This window comes from Corythoichthys intestinalis, chromosome 16 (assembly GCF_030265065.1).
Source record: "Corythoichthys intestinalis isolate RoL2023-P3 chromosome 16, ASM3026506v1, whole genome shotgun sequence".
NCBI classification, from domain to species: domain Eukaryota; kingdom Metazoa; phylum Chordata; class Actinopteri; order Syngnathiformes; family Syngnathidae; genus Corythoichthys; species Corythoichthys intestinalis.
Genome location: NC_080410.1, coordinates 12,327,572 through 12,353,580, shown reverse-complemented (window position 1 = coordinate 12,353,580; position 26,009 = coordinate 12,327,572). Strand labels below are relative to the sequence as shown.

The 26,009-nt window shown below is 38.1% G+C and overlaps 1 protein-coding gene across 1 annotated transcript in view; it reads right to left on the bottom strand.

Moving 5' to 3' along the window:
- The window catches only part of LOC130904522 (alpha-1,6-mannosylglycoprotein 6-beta-N-acetylglucosaminyltransferase B-like), a 143,502-nt gene extending 122,853 nt beyond the window's left edge, over window positions 1–20,649 (bottom strand). The window contains exons 1-2 of the mRNA XM_057817336.1: window positions 20,352–20,649; window positions 18,072–18,184 (exon numbers count right to left, since the gene is read on the bottom strand). Coding sequence (XP_057673319.1) covers window positions 18,072–18,184; window positions 20,352–20,413 — 175 coding nt within the window. The 5' untranslated portion in view covers window positions 20,414–20,649. The remainder of the gene's footprint in view (window positions 1–18,071; window positions 18,185–20,351) is intronic.
- Between the last annotated feature and the right edge of the window lie 5,360 nt (window positions 20,650–26,009).

The following is a 26,009-nucleotide window of genomic DNA, read 5'->3' as shown; positions in this document are numbered from 1 at the left end:
GCCAGACTGTTCTCCCTGTATTTTTCAAACACTGAGAGAAAAGTCTGGGACACAGCCTCTCGAGTAGGTACAAAATCAATCGACAAATCAGATTTGTTTATTTGCGTGACGTGTTCTTCACGAGCAACGTCACTCTTGCGCGCCGAAAGTCGTCTCTACATCAACACGGATGGCGACGGGAGAGCCGAGAATATGTTCCAATCCGCGGTAAATTCAGTTTTAAATGAGCTAAAACAAATCGACACGAGTCATTGACAACAGTCTGTCTCGCGCTAGCCATGTTGAATAAACTCCGTTCTCCTCGTATGTTTACTTCCGCGCGCAAGTCCCTCGTCCTGCCCTCGTCACTTTGCTAACGGCACGTCTGCCCATCGCTGATTGGTGCACTCCGCTGTCTGTTTGCCTCTTGTTAAGCTTGTTCAGACGGAATATTAATTAAAAATGAATGAAAACTAAATACTATTGAATATGTCATTATTATCATTTTAAAAATGTAAGTGACGGGTAAAAATAGATTATGACCGGATTTTTATGACACTGTCAGTCAAAATGACAGACAACGAAAAAGTCTAGCGCAACCTCTGACCAAGAGAAGAAAAGTGGACAACGAAAATCACCGTTTAAATGAGGAATGGACTAACAAATATGCGTCCCCTTTAGCAACTGCAAGTAACAATCTTATGTAGGCTACTTAATATGCTAAAAGACAGTTGCTATGATAAAAAGGGAAAATGTGAAACGCCATTATGTTACAGAGCACAGCTCTTTGAAGAGAAGTTTCATCCTAAATCAGAATTGAGAAGGAAAGAAATTAACAGGTTGAAGCAGTCATATCAACAGTGAAGCAAGGTTATTGTTAAATCTACGACACAACAACAAATTGCAACGGAGTGCTCACTCAGAGTGCCGTGGGTGTTGGCCAAACATAAGAAGCCGTTCTATGATGGAGAAATAATAAAAGAGTGTATGACTGAAGTGATGGCTGCAATGTTCGAAGGAAAAGAAAAGGAGGAAATGACAACAAAAATCAAACAAATCTCACTCTCAGATTCATCAACCACAAGACGCACTGAAGTACTGGTTGATGATGTGAGTAAAAAGCTTTGTGACCCCCAAATGCCATTTCTCTCATTGAGCAGTGTTTTACAGTTAAAGATACCGTCATTAATTATTATGTTTGCACCTTATTGACAGATCTTGTCATTTATTTAGTGTACATGTGTAAACAATGTTCTTGCATGTTTTTTTGTGTGTATTTTCATTTTAAGTCAAGAAAATGTTTTGTTAATTTATTTTTATTTAATCAGAATGTGCATGGAATTTTTGTGTGGTCAAAAGAAAACCCCCTTTTACCACCTTCGACCTGCCTTGTACTTGACCAACATTAATAAATGGACCCATGCTTGTATGGAAAAAAAAAGCAGTTGTGGACATTCAAGATTTGTATTTGAGGACCCCTGCCCTATAAGGTATACATTTTTTGCATGTCCGAAAAGTTTAAGAATTTAAAGAATTTACTGTAGGTATTCATTCATTAGTAAGGTTATAGTTGGCAGTATTGCACCGTTGTATTGCATTAACGTAACAACTTCTAATGTATGAAAATTAGCTCCCGATCTTAGCCCTTTAAGCGTCAAAATCGAAAAAAGGAGCTTGGCAACATTGCAGACTTTAACAAGCCGGAACTGCAAATATAGTGCTTATGTAGTTACCGCTTTGCACAAAGAGATGCCAGATTTCTGACACTTCAACCTGAGCATCATTTGAGGACGTGTTTTAATTCAAGGTTTTGAGTCTATGGCGTTTGGAACAGCTGTGTTTGATGGAACAATATGTCTATATGCTGCCATAGCAGTTTCAAGGCGCATTAAGCCCCCAGACTATTTTTAATTTGCCCGTTTTACTCTGGAGACCCCCGTTTACAGACACCACGCAGCCGTTTGTTGTTTCAACCCAGCAATAAAAAGAAGGTAAGTAATAATATTATTCGAAATATCTATCATTTTTAGCTTAGAATCATTAATTGATGTCTAATATTTAGTTTAAAAAAAAAAAAACGACTTTATAAAATTATTCACTCGAGTATTTTAAACTTTGAAACAAATAATGTTACAATGAAAAAATTGTGTCTGTAAATAGGTCACGGATATCTACCTCATAACTTTCGCTAAATTGTTTGGGGTTTTTTTTTTTTTTGTTACTGGTGCATTTTTCACGATATTTCAGATAAATAATCGATCCAAATGAAGAAAAATTGGGGAAAAAAATGTTTAAAAGGGTAAATATTTGAAAAAGAAAATCTCGACCACTCCTTGATGTCTGCGATTTCTGCATTGCGACCCCTTTTATATTAACATGTTTCATCCATAAAATCCCCAAAACATCTAGCTGTGGCCATTCACAGCTGTGTCTTGACACTCGGTGAGACATGCTACACTGAGTTTTTGGATCGAATCAAGGTAAGTACGCGATAAAATCTCGTTAAAATCATGTTGTCTTTAATCATGCTCTCTCATGCTCTCACCTCGAGTTAAGCTACAAATTGTTAATTTTGGATCAAAACAAGGTAAGTACGCGATAATGTCTTGTTAAAATCATGTCTTTAATCATGCTCTCTCATGCTCTTATCTCGAGTTGAGCTACAAATTGTTAATTGAATGGTCTTCATCTCACCATGAAGCAATCCTAACAATAAACACACACACACACACAAATTAACCCTTTTCGTGTGCTTTCACTCCTAATTTAAAGATTCATTACAGACGAGACTGATTGAGATCTGGGGGTGTCAGATGCAGAAGCTAACTGAGCAGAATGACTGTCCCCGATCCTCAGTGCAACTCAACACTCTTATTCTGTCTGACAGCTTTAAAATGGAAACACACACTGCTATTTAAATAGCTTCAATCAAAACCTTGTGTTGTCTGCAAATATAAGCCAGCACTTTTGTTTTGTTATGTTTTATGTCGATAACAGAATTAGGAATCCTGTTGTCACTTGGTAGTTGCAGTAAAATTTCTTTCATCTTAAAAGAAAAAAAAAGTAGAAGAAGAAAAAATCTAGACATGAAGCTCAGCCGATGAAATTTGAGGCTGTTAAACCACAACTCATTTCACTCCAGTGTCTCAGCAAACAATGAGGAAATGAGTTATATGAGTTCATTCTCTTTCATGCTCTTAGTGCTCCCATTGTGCCAAACCAGGACAATATGATATGCATAAACATTTCCTATTTCCTTTGCAGAAAAATTGTACACACTTTCAACATAAAAATACTAATAGAGAAAAGCAAATGTTATCTTAGCCAGGGTTTGAAGTGAGCATCCTGACCCACTTTGATCTTAAAACATTCGATCAACACTATTGAAACGACGAATGAGAGTGCAGAAATAGAACCAGCATTGAAGTCAGCGATTACAAAAATATATATGGCAGAAAACACAGACAAGACTGAAATAGAAGTTTCTGCTCTTGCACTCCTCTTTAAAAGAAACTACTGTATTTTAAGCCCAAAGAACTGTTGTGTTAGATGGAACAATATGTCTATATGCTGCCATAGCAGATTCATGGCGCATGAAGCCCCCAAAATATTTTTTATTTGTCCGTTTTACCCTGGAAACCCCTGTTTACAGACGTCGCGCAACCACTTTTGCTTCAACCTAGCCATAAAACGAAGGTAATTAATTATATTTATTATTAAAAATGTCTGTCATTTTTAACTTAGAATCATTCATTGATGTCTAATTTTTGGTTACAAAAAAAAAAAAAAAAACGACTTTAAGAAATTATTCACTCACATATTTTAAACAAATTACGTTTCCCTTGTTATAGTACCATGTTTCACCCATAAAATTAAAAAAAAAAAAAAAAGCCACCTGTGGTCATTCACAGCTGTGTCTTGACACTCAGTGATACATGCTACATGGAGTTTTTGGATCGAAACAAGTTAAGTTCGCGATAATATCTCGTTAAAGTCATGGCATCTGTAATTCTGCTCTTGTGTGCGCTCACCTCCAGATAGGGTTTTACTGTTTTAAAAACATTTTTTCTTTTTAAATGCCCTCCTGTTCAAAATTTTTCTTCCCACAGAAAATTGAGATTTTAAGCTTTCAAATGATGTATAACACGTGCATATCGAACAATTTTAAATTTGGCCGAATTGGGGGTCTCAGAGCAGAACTTCAAGTGTTCAACCTGAGTGTTTTCCGTCATATACATTTAATGAGAGACACAATTTAAGAAATTGCATGCTAGAAGACAGGAGAACCGTTGATGGCTGCTAAGAAGTGTAAGTTATTTTTCTTCCTATATACACCCAGAAACAGGTACTTTAAAGTGTCTATGACAGCAAAAAGAATGTTTATTTCATATTTCACGTGGTATTTTATGCTTCTGAATGAAATTTTGACCACTTGGATGTGTGTGGAAGCGATCAATTTATATATTCAATTTTTTGAGTCCCGCACCATGAGAATGACTGACTTCCTGGATTGAGGAGGAATGCTAATGTGACGTCACCCGGGTCAGCATCTCACAATAAAGCATTGCTTTATAGCATGCAGATGGACTGTGGATTCAGCTGATTCATTTATTTTTCGCATCACGCCAGCCAAATGTGCTGCAGGGTTTTGTTGCTGCACCATGAGAGGCATGTAGCCTTTTTGGGTTTCAAAAATTCCCGTTCACCGTGGAGAAGACAAGTCTGACAACTGTGGAACCATTGGACTTACGAGGAAGTGAGCAAACATCGTGTTTTGTTTTATGTCAAATACTGGGATCATGGCACATGCTTTGATAAGGAGGTTGCTTGCATTTTGTGGGTGACAATGCTTCCTGTCCACCGAGAAGGCCACTCGGCCGACGACCGGCACACGGCCCTCGGTCCTCTTCGCGTGCCCGCCAGGAGAGCGCTATACTCGGCTTATGCTCGTGCGGTTCTCCATATCGTCCAGACTTCTAGCCTCCTCTGCACTGTTCATGTGCCGGGCAATAGACCACTATCCTCGGGTTGGGCTCGGGCAGCTACGCGCTCCTCCAAAGTCGGTTGACGGTCATTCTCCAGCTGCTTCCCCGGCAAAAAAGCTCTCCTGCCCGCAGCAGGGGAACGACAAGCTGTACCTTGCTCGCCGCCGGGGGGATTGCCGATCAGTGAAGACAATCAACAACCCCGCTGTTGTGCGATATGGTCCGGGGTAGTTTTGTGTGATTTTTCACTTCGAAAGGCGAGAATAAGACGTGGAAACGCCTCTTGGTTCGGGTTAGCATTTCGGCTAGCTGTCACGCCTCCTGGTTTTTTTTTATGCTCTCTGAAGCCGGAGGCAGGGAAATAAAAGCCGGACTGACTCCGGTGGCATAAAATATCATTTGGGAGGTGCAAAAAGTTGACAGTTTTGACCATTATGAAGTAATTTTGCCATGTTGTACTTAATAAATGCATTTTTAATATTTCATATTCCATTTAGCACAAGACTGTTATTTGTCATAACCTTACCATTTATTTAGCAATTGGGAAAAAGAAGATCCTGTAAAAAATATTGGAGAGATTGAAGAAATGACATTTTGCTGCCCTCTTCGTCACATTTTCCCTGATTCTGAATAATTCCCCCTCAATGGTTTGCATTCTAAATCAGATGAAATTGTGACCCTGCCGACGTCATCCTCCAGCTGGGGATGCTTGAGCGGTATGACAGGCAGGGCTAAACGGCAGATTAAAAGACTAATTTCTCGTCATCTGCGCTTTGCCAAATCGTTGTATATACTCGAATCGTCTCAAAAAATGGTTCTAATCCACATAATAATGTTATTTAAGATTTTTTTTATGCTGTCACAGGCACTTTAACTCATGCCTTGAAGGAGCTTATGTCGACCAAACATGTTTTGTTATGTGATATTAGAACATCAGAGGGGAGGGAAATGGATCAGGAGTACATTAACCTTATGGAGAAAAAATTATATGATGTTGCAATTAAAAGAACAACAGAAGTCTTGCAGAATTTGAGGCAAAATCAAGTGTTACAAAGCATCCTGAGGGCCTCCTATAAGCTGGATTTTTTTTTTTTTTTTTTTAAGTCAGTGAGCCAATTTTAAAATGTCAAGCAAATATCCCTTGGTCTTATTTTTAACGGTGTACACTGTAGCGTGTTATGTGGACATTGCGGAGTGCTTTGCTTTGACGAGTGTGAGGTTGGTAGTGATACACACCACTGCTCGTTTATGGATTTATATGTGAATGAATCTCATTATACGTAAACAATCTGGTCATCCTGAAATCACTACAGGACTTAGAAAGTGGTGTTTGCCTCAACATCTCCAAAGATGTAGCCTACCAATATGCTTATTTCACTAAGGCAATAGGGGCTAAGAGTCAGCTATAAATACTGTAGATTCCAACATGATGTGTAAGATTGCCATCACTATCTGAACATCTGAATCACAATATAGTGACAGCACAAAATGTAAGTTAATGTGGAACCTGAACCTTAAGATGAAAATAAAGACCTTTCAGTGTGACGATGCCACAAACTCAATTCACAGTTCAACTTCGCTATCTATGCAACATGCTGTGCATGTCTACGTGCATAATTATGCATTGGTTTGTCAGCCGGCATTAAATGGTTGCAGGAAAAAGACTGTGGCATTAACATGCAAACCATTTAGTGTACTTTGCCCAGGATAAGTATCATAGCCCTTTGAGGCAATATTGCATTAAGACCCTCAGGTTAAAAGGACACTCTGAAGGTGTTCTTCAAAGAGCTTATTAGAAAGTGCCAGTACTCCTCTGGAGCTTTTACGATATCTTGGATCAAACGTCTCTGTCTTTAATGCTTCCTGCTCTAGGAGAAAATGTATCTCTTTGCCACCCTTCTTCTTTTTCACATCATTAGTTGCCTGTACCTTCAAGAGAACGTATTAAAGGAAACACATGCATTTTAAAAGTGGATACAGCACTCACCTAGGCTGTCATCTAGGTCAGGTTTATGTCCCTTGTAGAAAATGTATAACTACTGTTCATCATGAGAAAAAGAATATTCTATGTTTATCTTTTTGAAATTTAAAGTAGAAGTTAAATAACTGAACTAATTTGGTTGCACAACTGCATCTTTTCGGGCTTGCTTTAGTAAAAGCTTTGTCTGTTCAGCCATCTCAGCTCTCGATAACCTTCCAGGATAACCCTGTAGTGGCCAGTTTTCTGAGTGTTCTCCTTGTCTATTATGAAGTGATGTGGCTTTGTATTAACCCCTAATTTGAAAAATAAGGTCTTAATGAAACCTTTTTTTCAAATTTGTAAAAAAGAAAAAAAAAACTAATATGTGTAATGAGCGCTCTAATATCTATAACCCTTGCTAAATCCTTTTTCTTTTCTCATGGAACCTGCAGATGCATGAGTTGACTTGCATCCATTTTTTTTTTTTGAGGAAAGATATTTTTAAAATTCTGAATTAGTCTCAGAATCATGAAATTGTAATTGTATCAAATGTGATACATTTGGCAAAAGAGGTTAATGTTGGTGATGATAGTTTCCCTATGGGACAATAAAGGCTATATCTCTATCTAATCTAGTTATCTAATCTATCTATCCATCCTTCTATAGTTTCTACAGGTATCAGGAAATCTAATTTAATGCTTTTTAATGCCACTTCGAACTAAATTAATGCCCATGCCCAACTGCAGATAGTTTCACACACACAACCTGTGAGTTGTCCGACAATGACTTTTTGACCAATATCCCGATATTGTCCAACTCCAAAAATCAGTGGACTTAACATATAATGGCTAATTGTACTGTTATTCCCCACTGGATACTTTAATAATGATAAATGTAACAACTTCAAGGTTTTCCAATTAGCATTCTGTGAAAAAAAGGAGAACAACTTCAGCTGAAGTTATGGAAAAAGTGCCTATATTGCACCACTATATTCGTGGTTGAAACAAAATGCAGTGGTACCTCGACATACGTTCGCTTCAACACACGATCTTTTCGGCATCCGACGTAAAATTTGACTCGCCATTTGTTTCTACATCCAACGACATGCTCGAAATACTACGATTTATAAAAGCGCTGCAGTTTCTTTGTTTTCTCACAAGACGAGGCACGGCAGATTTTCTTGTAAGAGAAATCAACATGGGTGCCAAGACGGTTAGTGCAGGTGGTGCTTACCTTTGAAATGTCGATGGATTTGATAGAAACATATGAGCGTGGAGTGCACGTCGGTGAACTGGCTCGACAATACGGCCGAAGAATGTCTAGTTCTTGATCTCATCTTGATGGTACTCCTCCTACTTCCATTCGCCAGTCTTTATAAGTTAAGGTGACAGCTATTATTTTGGTAACATAACCAAAGAAATGGGCAGCTTCGTCAGGTTTTTAGTGATTTATTTCAAAACTTGTGCAACACAACACGTCCTCGGTCCGCCACTGTTGACGACAACAACAACAACATAACATTAAAAGAGAAAATAGAATACCTACCGCACCTCTCTTACTCTGACGCCTTACGTCAGCCACACGGTGCGTTCAGGTACAGCACGCAAAACACATCCGCCACCAGTGTAACGCGTTACTGTAATCTGATTCCTTTTTTTTCAGTAACGAGTAATCTAACGCGTTCATTTTTCTAAACCATTAATTTGATTAAAGTTAGTTTCCTTAGTGTCTGTGCGTGACTATTTAGTTATTGCCCCATCATGTATGTAGAATGAAGAAAAATTGCAGTCATGTACGAAAGGCATTTTCTAATAGAAAATGCTAGAAAAGTTCCCGGGATGTGTTTCCATGGAACAGCTACTTCCTACTAGCTACTTCTTTTGGTCTCGAGTCACACGTGCTACATGTTGTGGGACTGGGTGAGGTGTGGGCCAGGCGGGTGCACATTCGAGCCGAGTGTTGAGAAGTGCGAGGGAATATTGATCTGTGTACATCTATGAATGAACGTGAGTATTTTTCTTTAATTCTGGAGGGTCTCAGGCAGCGTTAGGTTGGACCCCCTACATGCGCGGCCGTTTTGTAGCTTTGCTGTTGCAATGACGGGCAGTCATCGCTCCAAGTCAGCAAGCATTATTTACATCATATTCGTGTTGCACATTTATGGCGTTAGGTGATGTACTCGTTTAGCATTTTTGGGATGTGTTGTAAGTGTTTTGTGAGTGTAAAGTGCTTATTTGCCACCACCTATTGTCGCCAAATTGACCGCATGTGTGTACAGCGTACTTCCGAGTTGTGCGCACGCATCAGCGCCCGCCCGTACCATTGTATTTATTGCACGGTGCAATTCATTTGTGTGTTGTTGATTATTGTGGAGTCAATTTGCATAGTTTTACATTGGCACTGATATGCTGTTAACCCTAACCCGAAATTCAGAATTTTTGACATTAGGCTTAATCTTCGAGTTAGCAGGGTTTAATTAGTCGGTGGAGTTGATTTCAACAAATTCCATGCAGTTTTTCAGTTACCATATTGGCCCGAATATAAGACAGTGTTTTTTTGCATTGAAATAAGACTGAAAAAGTGTGGGTCGTCTTATATTCGAGGTCTAGACAATATACCCATTCACGACGCTAGATGGCGCCAAATATCATTGAAGCGATGTTCTGTCGTGACAGATCTCAGCTACTCTCAAGTTTAAGCAGTTTGCATTATTTTATTGCAATGATTTCCCTTATTCAGATTTGTTTCAAGACTACAGTTACATTTAGACTTCACTTTGATGGTTAATGCAGTTATTGCAATTTTGTTGTTTTATCACAATAGATTGGTTTATTTACATTTCAAAAACTGCAAGCCATTCATTTACGAATGTGATTGCACTTTAGTTTACATATTTAAATGTTCAGATATTAAGATTTGAATGAGGCCAAAAAAAACATGCCTTTTCTCTCAAATATATTGTTATAATCATTTGTTTCTGATGTACTGTAATTATTTTCTGTATAAAAATTAATTTGGTGTTCAAAAAGTCTTTTTTCAAACTTGAGTCTTATAATCAGGGCCGTCTTATATTCGGGCCAATACGGTATTTATTAGTTTCAGGGCTCCGGAGTGTCTTAGCTAGCACGAGTCAATGGTGTTTGAAATCAACTCCATCGACTAATTAAACCTCCGCTGACTCGAAAATTAAGCCATATGTGAAAAATTCTAATCTTCCCCTTTAAATTCAATTATCAGAAAGTCAATTACATGCGATGACGTTTTTCTGTTGTCATTCTTATGTTGAGGCGGCAAAGGGTGAAAAATTGGTAAAAAGTAACTGATAAATTGCTTTAACTTAGTTACTTTCATAATGAAGTAATCAGTAAAGTAACTAGACTACTTTTTTGAGGCTTAATCAGTAGTTAAATTACTTTTTCAAGTAATCTCTGCCACATTAGAACCTGATTTGTTACATTATTACAGGAATTATTATTCAGATTTTTATTTATAATTTATTTGTTTTGCTAAGTGTAATTGCAATTTATCATGGTACCAGCAGTATTTAGTGTAGGTTTCGGGCTGTGGAACAAATTAATGGAATTTGTATGAAAAAATGTATTCTTATGGGAAAATCCTGCTTGACATACGACTATTTCGACTTAAAAAACGAATTAACTTTGTATTTAGAGGTACCACTGTAGTGCAAACATTCGTTTTTTAGATGAAGTGCAAGTGCCAATGAGGCACTGCCATATCACATACAGTATGACTCAGACAGTGCTGTTGGCTCAAAATAACAATAAAGGCACACAGCTTCAGTACAGTGAATGACGTATGTAAGGTGTTTATAATTCATTATTATTCAATCACTTATTGTTCATTTAATTTTTGCACCATGAATGCAAATAGTCTGCTCACATAACAAATCCAAAGCATCTCAGTTTAGAGACATCCAATGGTCAATAAGCATAATTGCTGTGCTAAGCTGTGACCAGCCGTTATACAAACGCAGAAGGCTTCTACATTCACTTTGGAGGTAACATGCACATTGGCCCAAAACTGATAATGAAAAAACGATGTCAATATTTTCAGATATCATTTTTAAAGTGCAGTTATCTACCAATATTATCAGGTAGCTGATAGTATCAGCTCTTATCCCGTATTGATCTTATGTTCTCTTATCTACCCGATAATATCTGACAACTCAAATAATGTAAAAAAAAAAGTTTTTTTTACCACCAAGTTTACAAGTTTTATTTTTAATGCCTCAAACGTTTAGTTCAGCGGTGCCCAAGTCCAGTCCTCGAGAGCCCCTATCCAGCTTGTTTTCCATGTCTCCCTCCGCCAACACATCCGAATCAAATAATCAGGATCATGATCAGGCTCCTGCAGCACTTGCTGATGAGCTGATAATTTAATTCAGGTGTGTCAAAGGAGGGAGACATGGAAAACAAACTGGATAGGGGCTCTCGAGGACCGGACTTGGGCACCCCTTGTTTAGTTTAATGCTTTCTCTTTTTTTTAAAGCTCCTCTATTTGGACAAAATTCATTTAATGACTTTTAATGCTTTTTAATGACCCGCACAAACCCTGTATCAGAAGCCGGACCCGCATAAACCCTGTATCAGAAGCCGAAAAGTTGTGTGCTTAAAGTCGCTGCTGTTTAGGAATTTTGGCCCAAAAAGTCCAACCATTGCTTTATTTGATCGAAACAAAAGTTCGGAAAACTCGGAAAATGTGTTACGATCTCATTAAACCATTGTTGAGCTATGTGACAGAGGAAATTGTGTGTGTGTGTGTGGTGGGGGGGGCTAAAAAATTATTGTGAAGAGCAAGGAGAACAAGAATCTTGAGAACAAAAGATCGTTTAGTGGGTCTCCAACTGTGTTTCATCTGATTTGATAGGACTTTCCATATTAATAATAAGTGTGAGTATGTGTTTTCTGAGTCAGACACACACAAAACATACATGTGAGAATTTACATGGACTCATGTCCCATGGCTAGCAGTAAAGCTCATTTTAATGAGCTCAAGGCCAAACGAGACTTCCCCTGACTGTAGCGCGTGAGTGCTAAATTAATCAGACAGCTCTCCTGTCGTCTACAACCCACAGTCTTCTACAATTCTGCATATGGGGCTTCATTAATGAGCAGGAACCTTAGAATTGTTTTATGTAAGAGCACCCAGTGCACATCACTGGAGCCTCCCCTGCTTACTACACTTAAAACTGCACTCGACGCCACTGCAACAATTATTCACCCATCCATGTAAACCCATTGAATACAATTTCAATTGTAACTAACAACATAAAAGCAAAAGGTGGATTACGATAACATAATTGTCTTTATTATTACAAAAGCCCAAACGAATGAGGAAATTATGCCAATTATTTGGTCAATAAAAGACAAATAGGCTGTGACACACACAGGCGTCGTTCACAAGTTTCCCGCCGGCCGTTATCCGCCGCAAAGGATGACACACTGTGTCAACAGCATGTCGGACACCGATAAAAGGTGAGACAGTAGTCCAAAAAGCTAGCAGTGACTCCTGAAAAATGGTTTATGCTGTTGGTCCTATTTATATGCACAGACACAAAGCGGAAACACTGACAGCGTGCTTAGAAAGATAACAGCTTTCTCAATTTTAATGTTATGGAAGATTGTCAACAGTAACCAGTCAATGTTATAAAAAAGAGTTTACTTTTTCAGTCTTGTGAGAAAGAAACATTAACATATAATGTCCTATTTCCATCCTCTGTGACACTTAAATATTCTATAACACTATAGTTGAATACCTCTTATAACTGTCATAAGACTGTCATAATCATAACATGGCACTTGTCGTGAACATGACAGATTGCATTAATTCATTAACTGCCACTGACAGCCGATACATGTCAAATTCATTTCAACTCGGATGACTGGCATGGAATGATCATGTTTCAGTGCCATTTACTGTGATAGACGTCCAACCCAATTTGACTGGGAGGGTCTGGCAGTGATTGCTTGATCACTGTCAGCTCTCCCAGCCATAATGGATTGGATGTCTATAGTTGTCAATGGCAACCAATGTTAATTAATGAAATAAAATTAAAGCCATTTTGATGATGATCAATGTAAAAATAGCTCTCTTTTTTTTTTTAAATAGCAACTCTGGTTTTTCTGTCGATGTCAATGGCAGTCAATGAGTTATAAGTGTCCTTACCATAACCGTAACAGAGTGCCAAACAAAATTCTTAAACCTTAACCCAAAGACATTTGAAACACTGGGAACTTTGAATCAAAAATGAAATAATTTACTGAATGAGGCTAAATCAACAAAAAGTAGTTGATTCTCTTTACAATGAATGGCTAGGCTTGGCTTGTTTTTAATTGTCTTTTTTTATCATTTTACAAACACATTACAGTGGTATGAAAAAGTATCTGAACTTTTTGGAATTTCTCACATTTCTGCCTAAAATCACCATTAAATATGATCTGATCTTTGTCAAAATCACACAGATGAAAATACAGTGTCTGCTTTAACAAAAACCACCCAAACATTTATAAAGTTTTCATATTTTAATGGGGATAACATGCAAACAATCACAAAAGGGGGGGAAATTAGTAAGTGAACCTTCTGCCTAAGGAGACTTAAAGTGCAATTAAAACCAATATTTACCAAACATTTTAAGTCAGGTGTGTGCCCAATCACTGATGAGTGATCCCTAAAAGTCTGGATGTTCATCAATCGATAGTCAGAAAAGTTGTCTACAAATGGTGAGTTTGACACTGCTGCTTCTTTGCCAAAGAGTGGCCATCCACCAAAGATGAAGCCAAGAGTTCAGCGCAGAATAGGGGTGTGCCATCTTACGCACTCAACGATTCGGTTTGATTACGATTTAGGGTGCTACGGGCAATTCGATTATTGAACGATTATGAACGATGAGCACGGTATTGACGATGATCACGGTTATCACGATTATCGATGCACCGTACAATACTAATTGATAAAGTAACCAAAACAAATTTATGTCCATTATTTATTCAAAATATCCTAATGACTCAACAGGAACGATGGGAACATGCCCATACAACAAAAAACTGCCCTTAAGCTGCTATTTTTGTTGTTGTTTTTTTTTTTATAAGAAAGTGCAAAAACATTAACCATTTTAAAGGCAGTACTTATTTCTCTCAACAATACTATAAAATTTACACAGGTGAAATGAATTCCACATTTTCTGGTAACAAAGTGTCTTTAGAAATAAAACTTCTTTTAACCAATATACTTTGTTTTCACAGATTTCTGTACTATTTCGCATGTCTGTAGTGTTACTGCTGTGCTTAATCATGGTTTTACACGTTCTGCATATGAAATACACGTTCACGAATCAGCTAAGCGCTAACTGTTAACATCTCAAAAACAACACCAATAAAGGCTAAAAAAGTACAAGAGGGGCCGTGTACTCACTTCATATAGACGCACACGAGTCTTAGCAACATACGCAGGGCATTTTTCAATTTACATGACTTGAAACTACTGCTGGACATCTGAAAGACAAGGAGCAACGAACTGTCTCTCTTCCCCTCTTGCTCTAAAACATACCTTCCTGTCTCCCTGCCTGTCCCATACACATTTTTTTTTTCCAGTCTTTTGAAAAGGAGTAAATCTCTCATTCAGTAACCGGCAGCATCCATCAAAACGTTGTGCGCGCGTCCGTTATAGGCAGTGCTTAATTTGTAAATCATAAGGTGCCGGAACGCAAAGTACATATGACAGCGCAGGGATGACTAGACACGCACAGGTCCCGGAACACAGGCAAAAACTGCTGTCAAAAACAACACGCAAATGCCCACTTGCCATACTGTGGGACTTACAAGCCTCAATTTCAGATAATATCTATGGTTCACCTGGCTGACTGCTGGCGCTGTAGCTGGTCCCGAATCCGGGTGGCGCTGAACCTGACCAGCTGCTGCCACAGTAGTAGCCTTCTGCTTGGCTGGCTCCCCGTGAACCTGGCTACCTGCTGCGGCACTAGCCTCCTGCTGCACCTGCTTCTCACTGTTAGCATGTTTGCTGCAGCTTCCCTGTTCGCCAGCTGTGGCTTTTTTGACTCGTTTTGAATCTTCCTTTTTTTGAAAGAAAAACTGTAAATTCAATTGCCTTTTTGGCATGTTGAAATAATGTTTAATCCGATTCCTGGCTGCGTGCTTTCCAGATGCCGCCGATTTTTTTTTTTTTTTTTTTTTTTTTATGTCGGGGAGGGGCGTAATTTGTCATCACCAAATCTCCAACTCTTTCAAATGAAGTTTTTTTTTTTTTTTTTTTTTTTTTTTTTTAAATAAACAGCATACAATTCTTGGGATTTTTTTCTGTAAATGAATTTATATATTTATTTTTTTTTATTAATTAATAAAAAAAAAAATTTTTTATATAATATTATAGGCTCTTATTGGTGCGCCAGCACGACGCTCCGATTGGTGGACTGCATAGCCGCCCGCCAGTGACTTGTTGTTTTGCATTAGGGTGGCGGAAAGAAGAATAAAATGAGGGGGTAAAAAGCGTCAAGGTTCCTGTGTTATTTTCGCTGCCAAGCTTTCACCTAGCAAGTGTTACAATTTAAAGCAACTGTTTTCTGTTAAGCCCAAATGCTCGATGAAAACAACCATGACTTTAGAGTGGTGGTTGGTTTCCAGTGTTATTTAATGTGTGCTTTGTGCTTTAAACTACTGCAAGTCGTGGCATAATGTACTGAAGAGGGCGCCAGCATCAAAGGAGACGTACGTCGCTTTACGCTCTCCTCTAAAACACCCTGCATATTTTTATCATGAATATTTACACTCAAAAGGTGCCGGAACGGACCAAATAAGTCCCGGAACACGTGGAGTCTAAAATCAAGAGGTACTGGAACATGTTCCGGCACAAATTAACCCCTGGTTATAGGTGTCTGGTCGGCAGACGTGTCTTGACGTGTCTTCCGCGACGAGCAGCTGTCATAAGTTATTAGGGAAAATCATCGTTTTTGAACCTTTATGAATCGTAATCAAATCGTCACGTGTCAAATCGCGATGCATCTAATAATCGCTTTTTTGGAACTTCCTTAGCGCAGAATACTCAGAGAGGTAAAAAAAAAAAAAAAAAAGTGTTTTTCAAAGACTTACAGAAATCACTGGCACAGTGCAACATCTCTGTGCACACATCAACCATATGTAAAACTATGGCCAAGAATGATGTTCATGGGAGGAATCCACGGAGAAAGCCACCGCTGTCTAAAAAAAAAAAAAAACATTGTTGCTTGTTTAATGGTCGCAAAAAGGCAATTGGACACTCCACAGAAGTTTTGGCAAAATATTTTATGGATTGGTGAAACCAAAGTTGAATTGTTTGGGAGTAAAACACAAAGTCATGTGTGGAGGAAAAATGGAACAGCTCACCAACATCAACACCTCATCTCAACCTTGAAGCATGGTGGAGGGAGCATCATGATTTGGGGCTGTTTTACTGCCAACTGGACAACTTGCAATAATTAATGCAAGAATTAATTCAAAAGTTTATCAGGATGTTTTGCAGGAAAACCTGGGGCCGTCTGTAAGACAGTTGAAGCTAAAAAGAGGATGGATGCTGCAACAAGAAAATGATCCAAAACACAGAAGAAAATCAACTTCATTATGGTTTCAGAAGAACAAAATACACGTTCTGGAATGGCCAAGTCAAAGTCCAGACCTGAACCCCATTGAGATGCTTTGGCATGACCTAAAGACAGCGATTCATGCCAGACACCCCAGGAATCTGACTAAACTACAGCAGTTTTGTAGAGAAGAATGGGCCAAGATTAGTCCTGATCGATGTGCCAGACTGATCTGCAGCTACAGGAAGCGTCTGGTTGGAGTTATTACTGCCAAAGGGGGGCCCAGACAATATTAAATGTGATGGTTCACTTATTTATTTTTCCGCCTTCTGTCATTGTTTGCATACTATCCTCATTAAAATTTCAAAACCTATAAATGTTTGGGTGGTTTTAGTTAAAACAAACAGTTTTTTCATCTGTGTGATTTTGACAAAGATCAGATCACATTTGGTGGTGATTTCCTGCAGAAATGTGAGAATTTCCAAATGGTTCAGTTCCTTTTTCATACCACTGTAAGTGCAGGACTAGGAAACACAGCCACGTGCAATTGAAAATGGAAGAAGGAATCGGTTTCAACACATTTTCCATGACTGTGTATCAGTATCCATGGAGACAGAGAAACAGTCATCTCATAATGTTTATTTCTAGTTAAGATAGCAAAATAATTCAAAATGAGTTTTGCTGTTTTTTTTTTATCCTAATGGGATTTGCTTAGCCTCTCCTGACTAATCAAGGTATGAGACATACAATTTAATGCTGGAAAAAATACTATCATTTTCAACAGACAATAGAAATTCACACATTTATAAGACTTTCACTTGGAAAAGTTTCCATTCCGTCAAACTGTATGGATCTCTCACATTGAGTGTGTATGCATGGCATAATTCTCTCATGGTGATTTCTCATATTCAGTTGTACAGGTGATCTACAGTATCTCGATGGAAACAACCTGCCACATACTATGGCAATGCAACACTCAGCTATTGATGTCTTTTGCAATATGTATTAAATTAAATAATAATGTGTGTTAAATGATCAACGAGAGACATGAACTCCAATAATCAATGAAATCAAATATTTACCTAGCCTTTGGTATACATCACAGTTTTTTTTTTTTTGTTCAATAAACTTGTTTTGCATTCAAATGAACGGGTGCTGTTGCTAACGTACTCTGTTATTATGTCTGGGCATTGTGGAACAAATGATTGCGATTTCTGAATTATACCTGGAAACAGTTGCCCAAGGATGCTGCATAAAATTGGGGAAAACATTTTAGTTACGGATTTGTCCAACTAAAGCATCCAAATTTCTGATTGTTTTATTGATCATGATGTGCATATTAAATAAAAATGAAATGAAAGTGTCGATCAAATACGAAAAACTGAACTCGGAAACTGATGCCAAACAGGACGAACTCCTGATGAACAAAGCAGGCGGTCAGCTAGCCTACTATGCAGCAATCAAGGAAGCACCTTGCAGCTCTCAGCATGATGTCGCTTGTCAATTTCAGCCACTATAGACATTGCCAAAAAGCCCTGACGTTAAACTGTAGGCTTACCTTCTGCTCGCGTTGTGAAAGGGAAATCTGAGGGTCGCTTGGCTGAGAATTGGCCCCCAAGAGAGGTCATTAGAAAGCATATACTGAAGAAACCAATCCCTAACACAAAAATCCTAAAAGGAGAGAAGGGGAGACAAAAGAGACAACATCAGAGGAAAAGAGACAGAAGATACACACGGTGTATTTGATTCTAGTTCCTTTAAATGTTTATCTTGAGACTTTTACACTCTACCAATCAACCCACATGTGAGCCAATTGCTTAATTGCACGGCTCTCTGCCTATTAGATGAACTCCATTGTGCTGAATGAGCCATAGTTGGAGAAGAGTGCAAACTCAGGTTGATAGCCTAGAAAGAAATGCTTTGTAGCAATTAGATCTTAGCTTGAAACACTGAAAATGTGTTTGCACACTATGCTCTTACTAAGCCACAGGACTGTCACATCTGTAAACCAAAAACCTGTACGCTTTTCTGTTATGCAATATGCATACATAAAAAATAGTGACAGTTAAGTGACAGGCTGCAGGTGGTGGTATGAATGAGCAATCTTTTCCAGTTACTCAGACAGACTGCAAGCAGCAGATGAAATTCACACATCTCATTATGAATGTCTTCACTTGACAAAAGTTGTCAAATAGTAAGCAGCCATGTGATATTACAATAAGTAAAAATGATTAAGGCTGCAGTGCATGATGCTGAAGCAACACATCAATGTTAGGTGAGCCCTATTTCCAAAACAACACTCACTGACCACAGCAACTGAAATAATGGTCGTTTCTGATAGACACCGTTAAAATTGTTCATGTAGAGCTGCTCTGTATCATGGAAGGCATTCGGAAACACAACAATACAAATATTGTAATTTAAGGTTTAAGCATTATCAATGAGATTTTCTTGGACAACTTTTAATTTGAACTCAGTTTATGGATATGTTGACTAAAGGTGCAGGTAGCATAAGTATTCAAACTATGTACTTAAGAAGAACAGTCACTTATTGGACTAAAGATTAGTAAAGGTTCAGGTACAGATTTAACTCTTTTACATAAATTAAAGCAAAACCGAACAAATAAACAAAATTAATATTAATAATTTATGGATTTTTACAGGCTACAGAATACAATTGCATGCATTTTAGCATATCCCACAATATAGTGTGGACACCTGTGTCTTAATAGCGGTTTATATCGGTAGTTAAAGGTGTTGTAGCTCCGTGGTAGAGTAGTCGTTCCCCAAACCAGAGGTTGTTGGTTCAATTCTTCACCCTGAAGAACTTGTCTAAGCACTTTGAGTAAGATACTGAACCCCACATTGCTCCTGGTGCTGTGTCAACAGTAGGTAGATGAGGATATCGTGTCAAAGTGCTTTGAGTACCTTAATGGTTGAAAGGCACTATACAAGTGTAACTCCATTTGAGCAAATAATGTTTTTTTTTTGGTTTTGTTTTGTTTTTTTTAATATGGTGGGTGAGACTTCCAACCCAGTGTGCTTCATAATCTTAAAATTATAGCACATGAAATTCCCATTAGATTACTTGGCAAGACAACAAAACAAACTACTATTATAGTTTGTTTGTTTTGTTAAGCCGGTCATTAAAACTACTTGATATGCAATAGAAAAAATGAATGAATGGATATTATGTTGAATTGGCTTTAGATAAAATGAAAAAACAAATATTTTCAAGATTAGGCAGAGTTGTTTTTTTTGTTGTTTTTTTTTTTTGACTGGCTGATTAAAGACTGTCAACCAGTCATTCTTCAGTTGACAGCTTTAAACAAATGTTTCAAAAACGGCCATGCATGGGGAATATCTTGCTTCACTACTGCTAAGTCCCCACGATGTCAATAAATCAATCGATACAATTTTCAACCGCAGTTTAATTTATCTTCCTCTATTTATATATTGTCTAGTCATGTCATCATCCATGAATGTCGGAAAAACAACCAGCCCGTTTTGACAAAGTAAGGAGTAGGCAGTCCTTAAATCTGTTTTCAAATGTGGACTATGAAGTAAAATAATAATAATAAATAAAGTACTGTAGTGTTATAAAGAGATACATATATAAAATTCCAATAAAATTACTATTACTGTGCTATTTCACACCACTGATTGAACAATAACATTGTGTTACTTTATTTACTAATTACTCTTTCCCTATTTGTTAGTATCTTGCGTAGAATCCATGATGAATTAGTTCGTTAACATGGTTGGAAATTTGAAACGACGCGTTTACCACAAGGACTACCGGACTCTACACGTGACTGGCTGAATAGCTTTTGCTTACCTGAATGGTTTGTAAGTGAGAAGACATCTCCTCGTCATAATGGAAAGGTCACTGCCCATCATTGTGCACACGCGGGTCCATTCACCGTGCTGTGTGTGCGGGGAAGCACGGGACTCGAACGCATAACTTTAAAGCGGTGAAAGTGACGCCCAGCGAAAGAGTGTCCTCAAAACGCAACTTCCACGCTTCTCTGCACTTTTTCCTCCGATGCTTACAGCGGCTCAGTGGCTCCGGGTGATGCCTTTTCACCTACAGCACTGTGCGGATGTTAGCCCCGCATCCTGTGTACAACTGTTTCTCCAGGACTCACAGCGGTGTGTGGAGAACAGCAACAACATATGACTGGGAGCGCCATCTAGCGTAAAAAAAAAAAGATTAAAAAATAAAATAATTAAAAAATATATATATATTGAAGCGAGCATGCAATGTAATTTAGTAAGTGATCCAAGGTGGTTGCTCAGGCAGACACTGGTGGACCCTACTGGGACCAGGCAAAAAAAAAAAAAAAAAAAAAAAAAAAAAAACATCGACCCTAAACCTCCATGGAGCAGAGTAGGTTTGATTGACTCTTTCAGGGTCTGGGGCATAGGCGGAGTTTCACTTTTGGGGCCGGGAGGGGGGGGGGGGCACAACCAGAGGCGTAGCAACCCATTAGGCAAACCAGGCAATTGCGTAGGGCCCCCAGCCAGCAGGGGCCCCCAGAGGGCCAACAGATTTAGCACACGTAGCTTTACTGCACTGTCGCAGCGATAAGTGTAGGGAGTGTTTCAATACTATGGAATCATTTGCCAGACTATGTAATGATTCTGTTATGAATCCCAATCAGCACTAACCATGTCACATAGATTACACCTGTTTAAGAAAGTCCAATCAGTTATTAATACCACATGATTGCTTAAAGAGTGACTCACCAAGTACTCTCTCGAAAGTCCTTGACGAGTTGTTTTATGTTGATTTTCACAGGCCACCTCATTATTCATGTGACTACTTAAACAAATGGTGATTTTTCCAAAAAAGTCTATTAATGGGTCTATCGTATTCCGTGTCGAATACCTTATAAGAAAAATACAACATATATGCATCTAAAATAATCCTAAACAATTTTATTTGCAAATGTAATACTCATTTCAGTCGGTAGTCCACCAATCAGTGGTTTTTACGGAATAATTTGAATTTGGGGGGGGTCGTAGGGCATATCTGGCTACTGATTTCACACAAAGGTATATACCTCCGCATCTGATGGTGGTATTTTTGTGTTGCTACTCTTTCTTCTATTGCTCCAAGTCCAACTGTCCCCCTTACTTGCACACGCTCGAAGGGCCCCAAGTTGCTTGTTGCCTGGGGCCCCCGGGGACCCTTGCTACGCCTCTGGGCACACCATGTTGATGACCTCGAAATGCAGTGTCAGCCATAAAATTGACTTACAAGAATATTTATAATAGTAAATTGACAATGAGCGTTTTTTTGTTTGTTTGTTTGTTTCCCATCATTCTTGAGGGGAATTCTATATCAGGCTGCTTAGGACAGCTATACTTTTCACCAAGATTGTCATCCATTGAATATGGTACGCCCGATGGTGTCGTTCCAATGTAGTTACCCCAGTCAAAAATTGTATCCCCTGAGCGGAGCCATATGGAGGTAGATTTGTGTCTATTATTCAATCAAAAAAAAAGTTGATTTAATAAAAAGAAAAGTTGCTATAATCAAAATATATATTTTCAATTAAAAAAAAAAAAGTCGCTTCAATACAAAAAAATGTGTTTAAATGCAAAAATAAATTTGAAACTCAAAAAAATGTGTTAGGTTTTGTGTTGGTTCCCTCCTTGTGTGTTCCTGTGATTACCCATTGATTTCACCTGTTGTACCTGCTCCTAGTGTGTCCGCCAACCTGCATCCTTCTGTGTTACCCATCTGTTCCTCGTTGTCTCGTTACTCCTTGTCTCTGTGTTCATATAAGCTCCCAGTTTCTTTTCACTCCTTGTTGCATCATTGTCAGTGTCAAAGTCGAAGTCCTGTCCAAGCACGTGTACTAGTGCCTTCGATAAAGTAAGTTTTGGTTGAACATTGCCTTTTTGATCCCCAGTCCTTTTGGTTGTACTTTGTTTTTGTTAGTTATTATTAAAACGTTTTTTGAGTTCACTGCCACCTGCCTTGCTGCTTTTTGTTTCCCTGCATTTGGGTCCACACCACCTGTCTGCCTGCGTTCTGTGACAAAATGCATATGAAAGCCATTTTTCTTTGATTGATTTTTTTTTTTTTTTTTTTTGATTGATTGAAGCAACTTTTTTGATTGAAGTAATGTTGATTTGTGTTTGGGCCACATTTTGGCTAGGACGTTTTTGTCTTTATTATTCGATCAAAAATATATACATTCAAAAAGAAACATCACTTCAATCAAAAAAAGAAAAAAAGTCAATCACAGAAAACGTTTTGGAATAAGATAAAATATTTGAGATTGAAAGATTTGCATTTGAACACTTAATTTTTCATTGAAAAAGTTTTCTTTTTTTGAAGCAATCCTTTTTGTGTTTGGGCCATATCATGGTAGGACATTTGTGTCAGTCATTCAATCCCCAAAAAAGTTGCTTCAATCAAAAAAAAATTTTCAAAGAAAAAAATAATTTGAAAAATAAAATTGCCCTTTTTTTTTTTTTTTTTTTTTTTTTTTTAATATATGCAAAGCAAATGACCATCTAAAGTCACATCTGTTCGAAAAATAATTTTGACCCATTATAAATTTTTTTTTTTTTTTTTTGTTCATTTCATTCATTTTTGTTGCAGTTTTATTGCTTTACAACTTTTACATATGTAGGAAAGTCAATTTCATGCAATGACACTTTTCAGACACTGGGGGGGCTGGCCCCCCCTGGCCCCCCTTTAAAATCCGCGTATGGTCTGGGGTCATTAAAGTGGACAGCTACTCAAAAGTTGACACGAGACCATTAACCCCTTTATCATGGGGTCATTGCATGTATTGACTTTCATATGTATGATTTTAAAATTAAGAGTTTTCTGGTAAAATATTCTCGATAAGTTTTAAAGCAATAAAATGAACAAAAATAATGAACAAATAAAAGATATTTTTATAATGGGTCACAATTATTTTTCAAACAGATCATGTGACTAGCACCTTAGACTGTCATTTGCTTTGCTTAGCCAAAACCACCCGAGGACCGAAGAGGCAAGATAGATATACGTAATTTTATTCAAACCTAAGCTTTCAAAAGCGACTACAACTACTGAGCAAGAACCAAGGATTGAAAATGCAGACCATGAAATGCCAGAGAGCACTGCCAAAATGCTGAGCGGAGTTTCAGTTTGCCCCACTAAAGTCACTAATTGTACAACAGAGCCACCACCGGTGTCTTGCCAATGTAGCTACCCCTGTCAAAAATTGTATCCCCTGGCTGCGGGAGCACACACACACACACACACACACACACACACACACACACACACATTAGTTATGAGTAATGTCCACTTAAACAATTGAGCCAAGAAAAGAACCACAGTTATATATTTTGGACATCGACGTTTATTAAACTGGAGAAACTCCATAGAGGACTTGAATTACAGTAATAATAGTGATAGTTCATCTTACAAGTAAAACAGTAAAATATTGCCTTTTTTACGTTCAGTACGTATGTTATACGACAGAAAAAAATCCCTTTTTTTGGGATGGATGGGCCATGTTTTAAAACCTCTTAGATAACTACATCACCAAAACACAGAAATTAAGCAAATCATTGCATCGCAGTAGCTAACCAAGAGGATACAATTTTTGACGGGGGGTACCTACATTGACACGACACTGGCGGGCGTGCCATATTGGATGGATGGATGGATGGATGGATGGATGGATGGATGGATGGATGGATGGATGGATGGATGGATGGATGGATGGATGGATGGATGGATGGATGGATGGATGGATGGATGGATGGATGGGTGGATGGCGTACAATGGATGACAACGATCTTGGCGAAAAGTATCGCTAATTCTTGTAAGTTAATTTTATTGCTGACACTGCTTTTCGGTGTCATCAACATGTTGTGCCCCCCCTGCACCAAAAGTCAAACTCCACCTATGCCCTTTATAGATACTATTTGTATTTATTTATTTGTTTTATTTGGGGGGGGTGGCGATTGAGACCCTTAACCCCTCATAAGGCAAGTGACTATATTTGGTCATTAGAAAAAGTCTAAATTAGGAATCAATGTGATATGTTTTGTAATTATTAATAATGATTGCAAGTTTCCAAGGTACTTGCGCTTTACTTCTGCATTTCTGCTCGCAACTTCCGTTTCACAATTTCTCCATCCAAAACAACAGTGGAGCTGGAGTAAGACTACTCATCAAAACCCCTTAAAAAATACTATTTGGAAATATCGCATCCATCTGCCATCATCACGACAGGGGAGGACAACATGTTCATGAAGGCAGATATGGAGCCAAGGTCTTGCCACCACAAAGACCGGGCGTATGGCGAGGTAGGTCACTGACGCTTTAAACCTGGAAGCTGTTCAAAACTTTCCACTTCAAACCATATATATACTGGACTGTCTCAGGAAATTAGAATACACAATATTCTAATTTTCTGAGACAGTCCTGTACATTAATCCACCATTTAAAGCAGGGGTGTCCAAACTTTTTGCAAAGGGGACCAGATTTGGCGTGGTAAAAATGTGGGGGGCCGACCTTGGCTGACGTCCTTTACATAGAACAATATACAGGACTGTCTCAGAAAATTAGAATATTGTGTATTCTAATTTTCTGAGACAGTCCAGTAGGTGCTTCCAGGAGTTCACGCACAGCGCAGAAAATCTCAGAGTCTCATCTACATCGTGCTGAATCCATTTTTGGAGATTCTGTGGGTTCCTCTGGTTTGATTTTGCAGTTTTAAACTTTGCAAAGTTGTTCTTCATAAACCGGAAATTCAGAGCAGAAATTTTCCAAGATGGCGCCCCCCATGCTTCGCTCAAGAAACTTGTATTTAATTGTGAAACATTTAGAAATTATTTAATGTTAAGAAAAGCGAAATTATATCAATTAAAATGGATGAAAACAGAAATATATTCCGGATACAGCCCCAAGTAACACTATTTTTTTCACCTTAATATTGAACTCATTGCATGCCAGTGATAGACATACAGTTTATTCAAACTGGGAGGACTGGCCATGAATGCTCATCTTTCAGTGCCATTGACGGTGCTAAACGTCCAATCCATTTTGACAAGGAGGGGTGATTCGACTCTTCCTGTCAAAATGAAATGGACGTCGAGTGCCGTAAATAGCAACCAATGAGTTAACTGAGATATCCCGTGATGGTAAAAACAAAAAAAGTCATAATTCGTGATTGAAAGGGACCTACACAACATTCCAAGTAGCATCAAATGTGAGATTATCATATACGAAGGTATACAATAACAGCAACAAAAACATGTACTGTAATATGAATAAATATAGATTAAAAAAATTAAAAAAACACATAGCAATGCAATCATTTTTATTATGTCTAAAAACGAAGTACAGTATTAGGAAACTATATATTGTGAAGTAAAAATGTTATAACTGCATAATTTAGGGTTCATGGAGAAAAGCGACGAGAATGGTTAGAAAAATAATGTAAAGTTGCAGTTATGAGGTTTCGAAACAATT